The sequence below is a fragment of the Gymnodraco acuticeps genome, unplaced genomic scaffold (genome assembly GCF_902827175.1).
Source record: "Gymnodraco acuticeps unplaced genomic scaffold, fGymAcu1.1, whole genome shotgun sequence".
Classification (NCBI taxonomy): Eukaryota; Metazoa; Chordata; class Actinopteri; order Perciformes; family Bathydraconidae; genus Gymnodraco; species Gymnodraco acuticeps.
Window position 1 is genome coordinate 2,898,236 of NW_022989768.1, and position 16,692 is coordinate 2,914,927.

At 41.2% G+C, this 16,692-nt stretch overlaps 1 protein-coding gene across 1 annotated transcript; it reads left to right on the forward strand.

Moving 5' to 3' along the window:
* The first annotated feature begins 476 nt into the window (after window positions 1–476).
* On the forward strand, window positions 477–16,407 carry gas6 (growth arrest-specific 6). The gene is made up of 15 exons (XM_034219418.1): window positions 477–973; window positions 1,196–1,356; window positions 3,289–3,313; window positions 3,395–3,457; window positions 5,354–5,476; window positions 6,441–6,560; window positions 7,441–7,563; window positions 10,487–10,608; window positions 11,437–11,555; window positions 12,400–12,589; window positions 12,693–12,857; window positions 13,068–13,236; window positions 13,380–13,519; window positions 13,598–13,799; window positions 14,483–16,407. The coding sequence occupies exons 1-15, from the start codon at window positions 898–900 to the stop codon at window positions 14,632–14,634; spliced, it is 1,950 nt and encodes a 649-aa protein (XP_034075309.1). The 5' UTR covers window positions 477–897; the 3' UTR covers window positions 14,635–16,407.
* Window positions 16,408–16,692: the final 285 nt, after the last annotated feature.

Here is a 16,692-nt window from a genome sequence, read left to right on the forward strand (position 1 = left end):
TTTAATCTATATGAAATGATTATTGTCTGTGAAGCAATTAAAATGAATCCCACATTTACAAGCAGCAAAATTGTTGAGTTGATTAACTAAATTTAATCCAGGTAAAACAAGTCAGTTTAAAATCTGGTTTTGAATTTTTGTGATAATGGTGCACTCACACACACACAGGGAATCTCTCTCTCTCTCTCTCTCTCTCTCTCTCTCTCTCTCTCCTCTCTCTCTCTCTCTCTCCTCTCTCTCTCTCTCCTCTCTCTCTCTCTCTCTCTCTCTCTCTCTCTCTCTCTCTCACACACACAAAATTTAAAATTAAATTTAATCCAGGTAAAACAAGTCAGTTTAAAATTGTGATAATGGGTGCACTCACACACACACACGCACACACAGGGAAACTCTCTCTCTCTCTCTCTCAACACACACACACACACACACACACACACACACACACACACACACACACACTCTGAAGGAGTGAGGGAGGCATGGTTACAAACTTCTGGCTGCTCCCCCTACTGAAGCACAGAGGCGTGCTGTTGCTGCTGTCTTTCTCCGCAGAGTGGGGACTCAGCCCGGCCAGAGAGGGCTCACACAAGAGAGGAGGGTCACAACATAAAGTACAGACCGCTATGGGGGACGCGCAGCACCGCAGAGAAACGAGAACGGTTGCTTAGTTTTCCTCTGTGTTATGAAGGACATGCGGGAGAAACTCACGACAGTTTAGGTGATTTCGCATCAAAACGTTAAGGACCACCGTTCGGAAGTACCTGAATTACCTGCAGTGTGTTTCGCTCTTAGCCTCGGTTCGGTGACATTGAGAGACACACAGAGGGGGATAGTGGGACTATAAAACGGAGCAGGAGGAAAGTTTCTCAAGCTTGGCGTAGACACAGCGGTGAAACAATGCTGCTGACCCCGACCAAGTGCGTTTCATCGGCAGCCCTGCTAATCCTGTTGGTTGTCCGATGGTCCGACAGCAGTAAGTAAACACTCACATGCTAGGTGGCTAGCTAGCTCGCTAAGTCCCCTTTGACATGTGTAGCTGATGATGATGTTATTAACGGCTTTAACGGTATATGTTTAGCAACCTTCATGAAATGTTTTCGTTTTTGAGGGCCAAAATATAGCTTAAATCCTGAGTTGTTTGACCTTCCCTTGCTCTTGTAGATGAATTCATGTATTTTTGGGTTTCTTTTTTTAGTTTCGTTGTCTTCCCAAGAGGCAAACCAGTTTCTGAGCAGACACAGGAGAGCAAATCAAGTTTTCGAGGAGACGAAGCAAGGGCACTTGGAGAGGGAGTGTGTGGAGGAAAAGTGCTCCAAAGAGGAGGCCAGAGAAGTGTTTGAGAACGACCCGGAGACTGTGAGTATATTATATATTTCTGCACCAAACCGCCACTAAAAAGTTATGGTATTTAGTCTAAGGTTGCATAGTTGCAACCCAAACACCATTACAACACCCCAACTACCATCCTCTGCATTGAGTCAGTACTAAAAAGTAGTCGTTGACGGTCTGGTAATTTATCAAAACACTATTACCTTTTGAAATGGGACCATAATGGTAGTGTTATTTTGAAAACATTAAATTGCAATGTTTGTTGTTGACATGAAGTTGATATTGACAGTAAATTCATGATGCAACAGCAGAATGATTCATTGTCTGGCCCCGTGGTGTTCATGCTCCAATAAGTCCTCATACTTGTCAGTGCACATACTATTCCCATTCCCATGTCAAGGACTTGGCATGTTTTCCCTCTTCTTTTGTTTGCTCCTTTGACAGACACTGAATCAGCGTGACTAAGCCTTAGTTTATGAAATACAATTTCAGTGAAGACACTGCACTCCTTTTCATACTTGCACAAAATAAAATGGCACTATTTCACATTAATACTGTAAAGCCCTATACTGCAGATTAGTTTCCATTCTGCTTTAATAAATGCAAAGAGAAGCCTCTTCATCCATGTGAATGTCAACCTATTTAATATGTAAAACATATGCTGAATATGCAAACAGGCCCAGAGATAGAAATTATGTAATGTCATAGAAAACATCTACAGACACCTGTGTGTAGTCACTGAGCAGTTATATTATGTTATTCTTGCCCAAACCCCTTTGAGTTGTTAGCTTTCAAGAAATAAGGTCAACAAGTGTATCCTGACAGTGTTGAATCTATTTTTTTCCGACTGCTTGATTTACAAGTGAGGGATTAAAAAAAAAAAAAACCCAGTACCTGTTTGTTAGCAATGTGCTGGTGCTCCCTAATGATGGCGGCACTCAGGAAGTTTTGCTGCTGTGAATTGCGGCGAAAGAGTGAATGAGGCAATCGATGAATGTGAGATTACTCATAAGATTAGCCCAGTGGACTGACATGGAAGAGAGGGAGAGAGGATTAAAGCAAAGTTGAGCTGGGTTCGGGAACAAGGTGAAGTCAGGGCAGTTTGAGACAGCTGTGTGGCTGTAGTCTTAAACCATGTCGTGCCACAGAGCTGCAGCCTCATTCATAGCTGCATTATTCATTCTGAAAGGGCCTGTCTCTGACTCTGCATTTTCTTCTACTGCTGCAGCTTTCTGGCTCTGCAGAGAGAGGGTGTTCCTGGATACTCATGATTATCTTTAGCTACACACGCAAGCATGCAGTGTTTCTGGTCTCTCACTTGTTAGGTGGAAGAAAAGGTGTCAAAAGTGCTTTATTATGTCAGGATTAAGTTTACTAATAGCCCCAAACTAGTTCTGTGACTGACTGCTGCAAAGGATTTGTTGCCGCAAATATGAGTTATAACCAGACTTGTGTAAAATGCTCCTAGCTTTATATGACTTGTGTCTGATAACTAATTCTTCTGGCTCCTGCTGCAGCAACAGCTCACTCAAATCTCTGTGCCTCCATAGCCATTTTTCACATTGGTAGATCATCCCCAGGTTTTGACCTATGTGTTCAGAAGTACTGCAGCCAGGAGGAGGGAGGGATGCTACTACTATCAGGAATGCAGAGAATTCTCAGGGAGCCTTTGGCAAAGGGCCGCACCCATTAGAGAGAAGACACACACACACAGATTACAGATAAATCATGTTGTTATCTCTCTCCAGACATTAAACACATACACACCTGTTAGAATTAACGATTGTTTATGAGAGACAAGGCATGAAGCAAAAACAAATCCTAGATTATGTCAAATATTAGCAGGACTTCCCGTACTAACCGTATATATGTATTAAAAATGTTCTGTTCTGTTTCAATTTGTGTTTAATACGCCAACGTAACTTTTTTCTCCTCTTTTCCACTTCTTCCCTGATTTAGGACTACTTCTATCCCAAGTATTTAGGTAAGTTATGTAAAGTTGCATACATCTTTCCATTTCTACTGATAACATCCGGTCTTGATTTAAATGTTTGTTTCTGTCTAGCCTGTATGGAGAAGTTTGGAGATGCTGAAAAGAAGAAACAGGATCTGATAACGTGTGTCCATAGTAAGTTGTATGTCCTCTTATCTGTTTAACAATGTATTTCAAAGCTTGATGGCAGAACTGAGGGAAGTGTTTTTTTCTCACCTTTCAGTCTTTCTTTTCTCTGTGCTGTGGAAGTAGTATTAGGTATAGAGAGAGGTTGCAGTGTGGGGTTGGGCTGCACTGCAGTATCACCCCTCTGCATCAAACTAAGGCACACTCTATAGGCAGAAAAAGAAAGCATGCAGCTGAAAAGAAATGCTGAATTTCTTAGGCAACTCCAGGTCAGTTCTTGCAGCGTGACACACCTGAGTGTGAGACTTTGAAGAGTGAGCTGTATGATGTATAGGTGTCTGTGAGTAATATTGCAGCACTTTGCTACAGTGATGCTGCAGATTGGTGAATGGGGGACACACCCCTTTTGTCGTCACATACTCACTCTCTCTGCGTGACTGCACCAGCGTCTTCCTGAGCTTGCTTAGTGGAGCAGTGATGTGAAACAAAACGACTGACGTGAGTGGAGCACGGGGTTTCTGCTGCATGAGAATACAAGAGAGCAACCGGCTTCCTTGCTATTGGCTGAGGAACCTCGAGGGGGGGGTTCCATGACTCAGCTGCAGCATCATGACACGGCAGCTCAGCAGCTATCTCTCTCTCATCACTTTTCTTTCTCTCACTGCAACTCTCTTCCCGTCTGTCTCTCGCCTCACTGCAGACTCATGGTGGGTGGTATTCTGGTTTTAAAGCAATCATGACATTCCTTTTATTCATGTCATGTTGTGGAAACATACAGTATCAGCTTCATATTTGCACATACCAAAAGCACAGCAGAGACTGTTTATTCTCCCACTCCTCCTCCCTGTTTCTGTTCCCTTAGTCTGCAGTTTACACACTCACATCTTTTGCTGGTTCTTTTGCAGAAAATAGAATAATCAAACACGCATATTCCCATCGTCTAGCATTTACTGAAAGCGACAATAATTTTTCCTGTAAACGGGGGCCTTATTCAAATTGACATTGTGGTAGCCCATGGTGTCTGCTTTATTAAATCAAATCAGTTGCACATAGGACCTCTACATTTGTAAGCCTACAAAACAAGTGAGAGTCCTGTGGTTACCCTCCCCTTAGAAGGTGACAGATTTTTGTTCATGTTTCTGTGTTTTCAATTGGTGATCTCCTTCCCTTTTCTTCCCCTTTTGTTAGGTCCACCTCTTGTTTGTTTTTATTATCCGTTAGTAATTAGAAATCGTCTCCAAAACCTCTCACACCAGGAGCATGCCATTTATAATGATTTAATGTTGCCACCATTTGCAGCAGTCAGTATGATATGTGATCATATGTGAATTGTCAGTCACTAAAACTAAGGGACTGCAGCATAAGGGCATTTATTATACAGCGTTGCACATCATTCATTGGAAAAGTTGTGCCTTGTGAGCTTATTTCCAGGCTGTTCCCCTAATTCTCTCCACACACGGCCTTCCACTCTCTCTGAACTCCAGCCAACATGCCCAGACATGTCCAGCAGTCACACTCCACTGCTGGGAAAACAAAATTGCATTTGGGAGAGAAAAGATTGACTTGCACAAGCTTGGCATGAAAGCTTGTGTAAGTGAAAATATGTATTAGAAAAAATGGATATTCAGAAAAGTTGAATATCCATTTGTTTAGTTTTTTAGCTAGAGGATAGGTATGCTGGGAAGGACGGAATCAGTGCATATCAGGCTGCAGGGCTTAGCCAGCATAAAGTTATTTATATTGAACTCCTGATGTACATAAGAGGTGCCCTTCCTCTGTCTGGTGTCGATATCCAGTCTGTTATAATCCCTGTATGCATCTGGTTTGTCCAGACTACATTTTAAATCCGAATTAACCCTCGCATTTCTCTGTGTTTTCCTGTTTTTGTTTCTCTCTCACTTGAAGATATACCGGATCAGTGCTCCCCTTCGCCCTGTTATCCCAGCGGTACAGTGCGCTGCGAGGACAAAAAGGGTGACTTCCTCTGTCACTGTTTCACAGGCTGGGCAGGAGCCAGATGTGAGAAAGGTACTGTCATCGCTATGGAAACAGTTGGACAGTGTGTGCTAGAGCTCAACCAAGGTTGAATTTGTGCACTGTCGCTATGTGTCATCTCCAGCCTCACTCAATACATTTCACAATCTGTGTGACCTTCTTTCTGACAGCCTGTCCTGTGCACTGATAGAAAGATCTGGCTTCCCGTCACTTCCAATAGTCATTTACTGGAATTGTCAAATAGTTTAATTGTTTCTAATTATGTTCATGTGAAGGTTTTTGTTTTGACCTTTTAGAACTCTAGCCTAGTTTTTCCTTTCGCTCTTATCTTACAATTGCAACTGCTGTTGTTGACATGCCTCTTTAATATCAACTGTTGCCGCTGCAGCTCATAATGATGTGTGAATTGTGTGTCAGGTCAATTTGAGCTGCATGTGCGGGAACTCACAACAGCAATCTATTTGTCTCATTAGAGGTCAAAGCTAGTCACTGTGTATGCAGGCTTACATTGGAAATCACAGCAAGAACTCCATTTTACAAGGGGAAGGTGTCAAATATTAAGTTTACATGCAGGAACTGAAAAACACCCATATTACAAACAGACACACTGAGTGAGAGGGAAAGTGGTTGGTTTATGGCACAGCATCATTTCCACTGTGACTCATCCTGCCACCTTACTGCGAGAGGAAACCCCGACAGATTCGGTTTGACTCGGTCTAAGCCTTTCCACTTGATGACCGCACTCTTCCTAAACACTCCGCTGCAACACAGCCACTATGACATAGGCTGTACGTTATTTGTGAATTTAGGTGAGTTTTTCAAACTGTATCAAACTTCCCCCGTTGGCTCCTGTTCAGTATTTCAAAAGTAAACTTCGAAACTGTTTAAACACAACATGATCCTGAATTCCTGGGGAAAGCTTTACTGAAGCTAATGTTTTCACAGCCCATGATGATGTTTTTCCTGCGTTGACTGTACTGTACGCTCTTGTTTGCAGATGTCGACGAGTGCAGCAAGAAAAGCGTAGAGTGTGAACACATATGCAACAACACTATGGGCAGTTACCGCTGCTCCTGTCGCCAGGGCTACATGTTGGTAGGACGTCACACGTGTAAAGGTGAGCACATCCTCAAAGACTACCGTGTCAATACTGTCACGGCAGCATCACTTTTTGAATCGGTCTGTTAATAATTGTGAATCCACTTGAAAAAAAATAAGTTTTTCAATTTGAACATTTCTGTGGCTGCAGTCCCGTAATCCAGTGGCAGTGTGTTTCTCTCCTGTGACATAATTATCATTTTGTTTCCATAAAGAACACATTTAGGTAATAAGTAAGAAAAACACATTTCAACCTCACAGACCCTTAGTCACGTTCAATATTGCAAACTCATTTTTTGCAAACAATCTTTAATTAAACCATGATAAAGACACATTGACATTTCTATTTAATTGCCTTTAAAATCTTCGATGGACATAGATTCGGTGAGTGCTGTAACAAGTGTCTCATGTATTTACTTTAAAGACAGTATTACTCTGACAAACAGTTTGAAACAAATGAATCTGTTGACCTAATTTTAAAGCTGCTTTGGGTTCATTAATGAGGTCATTTTGATTCAAATAGCTGAAGGGAAACTTTGCCAATGTTGCTCCGGCTTTGTATTGTTACGGTGTGTGTACAAACTTGCAAAAATAAACGGCATGTTTCTCAGCATCAGCGGCAGGGATCACCGGGCGCAGGAAGCACAAAGAAAAGCCAAATATCTTTCAATCACACACACCACCCACATTCCAACGCTACAAATCAAATCGAGAATTTACCAGCAATTTATTTTATGGCTGACTCTAATTTCCAACTCCTATGAATTCAGTTTAGTCTGACAAATGTGGTTCCTTACACTAATGAGCAAATGCACAACAAACAACCGTTTAGTGTTTCTGGTTCTGATTCCCAGAAGACTCCAACCCCTCCAGCTGACATTCATTTTGTCTTCTTTCAGATGTGGATGAGTGTGAGGACCCAGGTGTGTGTGGAACCGCACGATGTGAGAATAAGGAGGGCAGCTATGATTGCTTGTGTGATATCGGATATGTCTACGACAACGAAACCAAAAGCTGTGTTGGTAAGTGTGTATACAAACAAACACACATAGTGTCATGAGAACTGACCGAGGAGCAGCTCCAGCCGCAGCAGGACTTGATGCAGCTGTGTTGAGGAGTCAGGAAAGGAATGCAAAGATATTTGGAGAAATTCTGTTTAACTAGGTAACAGGTCATGTTCTCTATGCCTTAGGAAACCGTTTTTTTCACAGGAAAATACACACAGTGACCCTTTGATTCACATAGGTCTGGTACACAGACCTTTGAAAGTACCTTTTTTCGATTTCAAATGCGGTTAGGTCAGAAATGAATGAGGTCATAAAGGGCAGTAATCAGAATGAACTGACACATTAGATATGCTATAGGTGTTTTTCACTTTTGACAGTCAGCTTAAACTCACCAAGTCTTGCTTTAGAGCAGCCTTTCTCAAAGTGTGGGGCGCGCCCCACTGGTGGGGTGCAGAGATGTGATAATACATGACATGAAATACAAAATAATTTTTTTTTTCTTTTTTTTAAATCCTTATTATTTATTTATTTTTCACACTGGTGGAATATCAAAACAACGGCCCGCCCGAGGTGCAAAACGCATCAATGAAAGCGACCCTCTACCACACAAAACAACACCTGTAAATAACCCAATTTGTGTTCTTTGAAATTGAAAAGGATATTGCATTGTGTTTGTTACTTTCGTTGCAGTTGTATGTCTTAAGTGTAATTTGGCATGCTTTTATTTTTAAGGCGAGTTTACGCTGTTGACAGTTGTTGTTGCTATGGAAACAAGAAACGTTTCACAGCGGGCGGAACTTGTCATAAAGTCCGCGATAATAAAGCCCACGATAATAAAGCCCACCCATTTAGAGGGAAGATATGATTGGTCAATTGTACTGTCATTTGACATTACTCTCTAGTTCAGTTACTATAGCTGGCCCTCTGTGAATTCATAGCTGGCCGTCCAATCAGCTCCTGTCTTTACCTCGCAGAGACGAGCTTCTTTCATTTAACCCTTCATATTCAGAAACAGAAACTGAATAGGCAGATTCAAAGGATTTATTTCTTTGGAAATGTTATTTTAAATACAATTTAATCAAGTTATTTTTGGTAAAACTAATGACAAATATTACTAAAAACATATTTTTAAAAAATATATAAAGAAAAATATAATTTGTTTTAATGTTTTTAAATATTATTTTGTAGAATATCTTGGGCCCTCAGAGACAGGCTCGCCACTGGTAAAAAATCTCTCATACACACATGTGAAACGCTCTCACAGACACACACGACAGCGTTGCAGTCGGGAAGAAAAGCAATGTGGAGCGAGAGAGCGAGAGAGAGCAAGAGAGAGAGCACACCTTTATCTATTTAATAAAGTTGTAAAAAATAAAGTAAGAAATCATTCCAATGTGTACTATAGGACAGTAAAAAGTTTAAAAGGGGAGGGATTAGTCAAATATGCATAAATAAAAAGAAAGAATGCTAACTAGGTAACATAAGATAAGAATAAACAAGTTTAAATGATTTGTTGTGATCATATTCTAAAGATGTTTGGATTATTGAAAAGTATACAGCTCCCTTTCATCTGAGTGTTGAGAGCTGTATCCATCAATTCATGTTGGGCTCAAAGTAGGGCTGCTCGAGTATGGCAAAAATCATAATCTCGATTATTTGGGTCAATAATTGATATCACGATTATTAAAAACGATTAACCATTTACTTTGAAAACATCAATTTATGGAAGAAAATAATTAGAAAAGTATGTTTTTTAGTTGATTACCCTGAACTTTAAGTATAATTCAACTGAAAACTCTATTAAAAAAAATAAAATCGTTTTATTTCGATTATGTTTATTTCATAATCGTTGCAAGCCAAAATCGTAATTGCGATTAAAATACGATTAATTGAGCAGCCCTAGCTCAACGTGCACCAGATTGATGCATTTAACTTCAACATTTAAAACAAATCTTCCTGGGGGTGCATGCCCCCGGACCCCCCTAGAAGATGTGACGTCCACCGCCAAATAAAGCAGGTTAAAATAATTAAATTGCTACATTTTATTTGAGTAAACACTGCAAACGGGTCCCACAGACCCAAACAGCACTCAAAGGTTAAAGGTAACATATAATAATGTTAAAATGTGCTAAATATATACACTGCAAAAAAAACAAAAAAGAGGAGTAAAAGTAGCTCACGACTTGTTTTATTTTTTGAAAGTAGCTCTCATCCTAAAAAAGGTTGGAGACCCCTGTTATAGAACGATACATTTGACCATTTTAAGCTTGGCCTACCATTTTATTGGAGCGATGAGGAACAGGTGGGGCTTGAAAAGGCCCACCTGTTCAAAGTGGGGAATGACAGAAAAGGTTTGAGAACCACTGCTTTAGAGCAACATTACCAATCCTCATCTTCAAGTGACCTTTAGTAAGTGTGATTGTACACATATGATATTGTACAGTATGTCAAACAAGTTTAATCTCACCTTGTCCCCCTAACTTTGCAGCAAAAGTCTCACTGCTCGCAATACGTTATAATACTCAAGAATCTAAGAATATCCAAAACAAAAGCTGTTATTTGTTAAAAGTCTGTTATTTGATAAGATAACATTCTAAGATAAATAACTACAACATTGTGTATTTTGGTAAAACATTGAATAAGAATTCACTGTTTGCTCGGCAGTGGTACCAGACTTTTTATAACCTCTGCGTCCCTCCTCTGAGAATTAATGTTTTTTTAGCTAGCTCTCTCTCATGGCCATGTACGGTTGTATATGAAGCGGGGAGATACCACCCAGTCACCGTCAAACACCACTCGACTCAAGTGTTGTTTGCATTCCCTGATATGTTGACACGCTCAATGATAACATCATGAACTCTCTGTCTTTGTAGCCCTTTATACCTCACATGTCTTTTATCTCTTCCCAAACTCCTTCAACGTGCTCTGTACCCGTCAGATGTGGATGAGTGTGAGACGAGTGTGTGTGCAGAGGAGTGTCTGAACACGCCGGGGAGTTTCCGTTGTTTCTGTGATGGACGTCAGGGCATGAAGCTGGGCCAGGACCTCAGGAGCTGTAAGGTGAAACACATGATCTGTGGCCAATATCAACCAGCTATTTCATAGTTCAGCTCAAGCCTATGTTGTTAAATATGAACTATTTACTGCATTCCTGATTTTTGTTAAAGGTCTCCTATCGTGCAAAATGCACTATTGTATGTCTTTTATGCATAAATATGTGTCCCCGGTGTGTAAGGGAACTCACAAAGTGTCAGAAAACAAAACCCTCTCTTTTCCTCCGTTCCCAAATCTCTAAAAACGGGGGTACAACGGAGCTGTTCCAGATTTTCTGCCGATATTATGTAATATCAGAAATGTGGGCAGCATTTATGCTAAATGCTGCCGTGAAGCCATCTGGGTAGAATTCTCCTGCATAAGGATGCGTTTTATTTTATTTTTTTAAAGCTACGGACCCAGAATCAGCAGTTCTCTAACAGGGCTGAAATAGAGGGGTATGAGGCATGGCTAGAATGGTTGATCTGTTTGGTATTTTGAGCCAAACACTTCATATACATGTTTTCTATATATTTGTATATATCTGAGACCTATAATATATGCCTAAAAATAGCATGATAGAAGACCTTTAAGTATTTTAAGAGTCCAATGGTTCTCATGGAGGCTGTGGCGCAGTGGACTAGTGCGCTGGTGTTCGGATCAAAGAGCACAGGTTCAAACCCCACTGCAGTCAGCATGTCGTTGTGTCCCTGAGACACTTCACCCCAAATTGCTCCTGTGGGGATTGTCCACAGTATTGAGTATGTAAGTCGCTTTGGATAAAAGCGTCTAACAAGTAACATGTAATGGAGTAGCAGTAAGCCTTATCCACAGTTTTCTGTTTGTTTTTCACAGCCTATAACCCCCTGCATGTCGCCGTCACTGAAGAGGAACCCTCGCTCGCTCTACCTGGGCCGCATGTTCAGCGGCGTGCCAGTGGTGAGGCTGCGATTCCGTCGCAGGATTCAAACCGGGTAAGAACATGTTACGCTGCTCAACACTGTCAACAGTTGTCTTCTAACAAAACATCAACAGCTCTGCACTCATTCCTAACAGTAAGTTTAATGACAGATACAGTATTAAAAAGACACTTCCTGTTGGTCAGTCCTGTTAAGAGTGTTTTAGTTTCACTTATGGATGAGAAGACTAGTCTAAGGAGGTCTTAAACATTGTTCTTCAAGGTTTTGAATAATAATAGTTTATGGGTGAAGTGTTCCTTTAAGTATTTCTCTGGCATCTCAGAGCTGCCCAAGAACCTGCAATAAACTCCAAACCTGTTTTTGCACGTGTGTTGATTTATATGCATTAGAAGATCAAATAATTGAAGATTTGGCCTATAATCAAATACTTTTAGAAGTTTTTGTTGATATTTTGTTTTTATATGGGCATGTTTGTAATAAAGTAAAACACCAGGCTGAACAGTCTCTTGTTTTGATGTCTGATAAAGATAAGATAAGATGGAACTTTATTTATCCCCTTGGGGAATTTCAGGCGTTAATATTAGCAACACATGGTAAAAATAAAGATAAAATAGAATACAAATTAAAATAATAATATAGCTAAAATAACTATTGAAACAAGATATCACAGTAAAAAGTTGTGATAGGGAAAATAGTTCCTGTAAGTTAGAAATAAAGGTCTAATTTTTGCTGGGAAAATGCCGCCCACTTGTTTGCGTGCCAAGTGGATAGCAGATTAAATTATTTTGGTCACTCAAAGGTTTTCTTTCCGGTTCGGCCTTTCCTCTTTAATTGTATTCTCAATTATATTTGTCGTAAAAAAAGATAAGTGAAATAAACTCTGCTCCCCACCTTCCAGCTTCTCTGCAGAGTTTGACTTCCGCACCTACGACCCAGAGGGGGTGATCTTCTTCGCCGGGGGTCACCTAAACAGCTCCTGGATCGTGCTTGCAATGCACCATGGGAGGCTGGAGCTGCAGCTGAAGTATGGCACAGTCAGCAGGGTCACCAGCAGCGGGCCCATCGTCAGTGACGGCCAATGGAGAAAGGTTAGACTCTTCATGAACATGCCTCTCTATGCTTCTTCATATGCTTCTACTTTAGCTTCATTAGCTGAACGCTTCTTTAAATGTCTTCTTGTTTTCTCTCCAGATCTCGGTGGAGGAGCAGGTTCGCAGTCTGGTGATTAAGATCGACAGGGAGGCCGTCATGAAGATTGCAGTAAACGGTGATCTGTTTACGCTAAAGAAAGGCATGCATGAACTCAACCTCACCGTGGGAGGAGTCCCGTTCAGAGAGGACGGCCTCGTCAATCAGGTGTTTATCTCTATGTGCTTGTGTTTTTTAACTTCCGCAGAAGGAGTTAGGCAATCTGCTCGGTTTGTCTGTCTGTGTGTCAGCATGATGATGGAAAAACAACTAGCCCAGTTTTCATTAGACTTGATGAAAGAATCCTTAGGCCTGACATTGAGATTGAGTTTTGACTGATATAGTGTTATATACTGACAGATTGTTTTGACTGTGTAGGTAAACCCCCGCCTGGACGGCTGTATGAAGGACTGGAAGTGGTTGACGGGTGAAGATACTTCCATACAAGAAACGGTTCGGTCCAATGACAACATGCAGTGTTTCAGCAGCGAGGTTCCTGGAACGTATTACCCCGGCACCGGCTTCGCTCTCTTCAACATAAGCTATGGTGCAGTGTGTGGATGTGTGGGAGTGTGATGCAGATCTGAGCCTAATGGCAGTTGGTTAATGTTTAATTTGAATTGGGGAGTGTTGGCTCCCGTCATTGTCCTTGAACTGCTGTTCTCCTACTTCCTGTCATCTTCACTACAGAATCCCAGAACCTGAGCGTACAGTTGACCCTGCGTCCAACCTCTGCGATCGGAGTCCTGTTTGCACTCGTTCACCAGGACAGAGTCCCTCTCTCCATCGTGCTGGCCGACTACCATCCCGGCACCGATGAATGGAGAGATGTAAGTGTTTAAATGCTCAACTTGTGTATGTTTGTTGTCTGTGTGTGAGCTATTTACTGACCTGTTGTGTGTTTTCAGTATATGCTGGTGTCACTAGGTGATGTCATCATTGCCAGCTCTCCCGCCCCCCTGTGTGACGGGGACAGTCATGACATCCAGGTGACGCTCTCAGGAAACCAAACCCTGCTGCTGGTCGATGGCAAGGCTGGACGCAGTGAAGACGCTGACATTCCTTTTGACATCCTTTCACAGTCCAGCATCTTTATAGGAGGCCTTCCTGGTGAGGACACGTCCTTCTATAAACACATTTATCAGATTCATGCAGTATGTGGGGATTTATTTGCACAGTATAAAGGAAAAGTATTGTGCAGATGCTACAAACTTAAAGTGGAGGGTTCAAAATTGGCAGAGTGAAATATAAAAATAATAGTCGGGCATTTTCTCTTTTTTCAGTATGTGAGTATATGGTCTTATAACAAGCACATGCACATGGACATCAGTGTTGGCAATGCATTTTACAGTAAATTCTGGTCTAGAACATTGTTGATATGTTGCACATTTAGATTTCTTAATTGCTTAGCCACACAAGCCTTGTTTTATCCAGTTTCCTTGAGCAGATCAGTTGAATGATTTAAAGATTAAAAACTCTTTCACACCGGTTAATAAAAAAACACATAAATCATGACTGGGTGATTATGCATAATTATGGAAATGTATGCGATTTATAAACGGCTCACTTTCTTTTTTTGCACCGTATATGCAAAAAGGGTTGAGTCGACAGAAAAAGAATCCCCTATGGATCCAAATACTTATATAATTGATGAAAGCGCTGCGTGTTGGGGTTGCTGACTCTGATTCAACACACTGACTAATGCACTCAGTTTGCACTCTGGAGAGTTAGATCTCCTACACAGCGCATGTTGTTTCCTGCTGGATGACATGTTGTTGTTGTTTCTCCCTCAGATGTCCCTCTGGTGTCCACGCTGGTGTCAGCGCCCTACAGCGGCTGCATGGAGGTCAGTGTTAACGGACACCCTCTGGACTTGGACCAGGCCCTCCACAAACACAACGACATCCGCTCACACTCCTGCCCCCTGCTGGACTCTCGCCAGTGACCACAGCAACTGATGCATTAGCAGTTCATTGAGGCAATGGGGATTATTCCCAATATATTTATAAAAGCTTTGACCAGTGATGATTTAGATTGGAACACACATAAAAGCTTTGCCAGGCTTCGGGGTTCAGCTAAAGCCTTAGCCCAGGATCACCCTGTCCTGTTACTGTGACGACACTGCTGCCTTCAGGCATCAGTGGGGATTCACAGTATTCTCTAATGACTCCATAAGGAGTTAATAAGCCAATCAGCTATGTCCCCTGTACAATTTCTTGGAATAAATGCTGCACAACATTGCCTCAAATACTGCCCAAGCATCACAGCCTTGTGAGCCCATTAGAACACACAGGGCCTTATCTAGAGCTATGTCCAATGATTGGTCTGGGGTCAGCACACGACGCCTGGGTCCTGTGCTCAATCAGATTTGACGGGACCTCTGTAGGCACAGTGACTCCGCTGACAGAGCTGCGGTCGTGTTGCTTTCTTCCATTCTACACAACGACCACGCTCATGTAGAATCTGATGAAATGAAAAAAATGGGGACCAGATCATAAGAGTTTTATCGGCTTCCCTTATTCAAAGGAAATCATTGAACATTGCTCAGATCTCCATGAGTGTTTGGTTCATCATTATTTTAGGGGTTGATCAGGGACTTAATCAATCTTATTTGTTCCTAACAAGAAGCCCCCTTTGTGTAGAAAACTGTGCACATTGTTGCAGGTAGCAATGGACTGCGTGTGAAGCCCCCCCCCCCCCACTAAAGCAACACTCCATGTCTGCCTGCAACCTTAAAAATCAACCGTGTGCCTACAAAGAACAACCAACCCAAACTTCGCAGCAGCTTCCCTCCAAATAGGTGAATCATATCACACAAGTGCAGTACTGTAACACACACACACAGATAATGCTTTGCATTGCAGTTAACACACTATGCATTTCCACCAGTGCATTCTGCAGTACTTCAGTCTTTTAAAGATTTGACTCAATAATCCTCAATCACATGATGATAGATTAGTCTCAGAAGCACAGACCGGAAGGTGCCCTCTCCATTAGGAGAGAGTGAGCACTGCATCGAACGCACCACAAAGCTACTGAGGGTAAGAAGAGTGCGCTGTAATATACTGAGTATGTAAATAATGTGACTGTACAATGCTTTATAGAAGACAGAAAAACACTACCTTCTGCTCACTGAGGTTTCCTGCACATTTAAGTAGATCCAGTAATCTGAGTCTCTCCACTTCACTTCATCTGCTTCCTAAAAACATTTGGATAACAAAGACACAATTCCTATCATGAAAACTGAAGGGGGAGACTCTGAAAGCGATATCCATGGATCAAAGGGTCGTACATCTTTGGGGACTCCATTTTTAATTTGATTTTACAGGTGCTGAGCAAATGAAAACACAATTAAAAGAGAGAATGTCGGAGCATTGTCATTGAGAATGCCAAAAGGGCTCCAGTGTTATTTTACTTCGCTCTGTATTGTATCATTTTCTAGATTTCTGATGAATGAATGCCAGAATATAGAGCTTGATGAGTTATTGTATTTTTTATCATGTGTTGTATATTGAACTTGTCTTTAGTTTTCATTTTTCACTTTCACTAACTGCCAGTATGTGTACAATGGTGAGAGGAGTCTGCCTTTTGAGTTTTAACCTCCCTCAACAGTGAAAATACTATTTAAACAAAAATAAAAGCAGTTGTATGAACATCAGTAAAATTGTATTTTCAAAAATAAAAAGTGCTCTTTGGTTTTTTGAAGAAAAACAGACAATTGAAACGCATGTTTTATTTAATGCGAACACAGGTTTAAACTTTTTATTTGAGGAAGAATTGTTTTATTCACATATATAGTCTCTTTAAGGTGAAGTAATACAATGAAAACACCTGGTTTTGCTATTAAAAGTTGTAGCCTACTGATGATTCTAAAAATGTGACAGTTAAAATAATTTGTTTGACATTTTGGTAAATACAATTATTCCCTTTCTTGCCCAGAGATTAGAATATAAATAATTGTCCTATTTAACTCTTGGAAAGCAGGCGAATAATCCTATTTCCC

What these genes read in the sequence shown, in the direction of transcription:
- gas6 (XM_034219418.1), top strand. Translation starts at nt 898, where the DNA reads ATGCTGCTGACCCCGACCAAGTGCGTTTCATCGGCAGCCCTGCTAATC. An exon ending in CGAAACCAAAAGCTGTGTTG is followed by an intron (nt 7,564 to 10,486) that starts GTAAGTGTGTAT and finishes TGTACCCGTCAG; the next exon opens with ATGTGGATGAGTGTGAGACG. An exon ending in CGTCGCAGGATTCAAACCGG is followed by an intron (nt 11,556 to 12,399) that starts GTAAGAACATGT and finishes CCCACCTTCCAG; the next exon opens with CTTCTCTGCAGAGTTTGACT.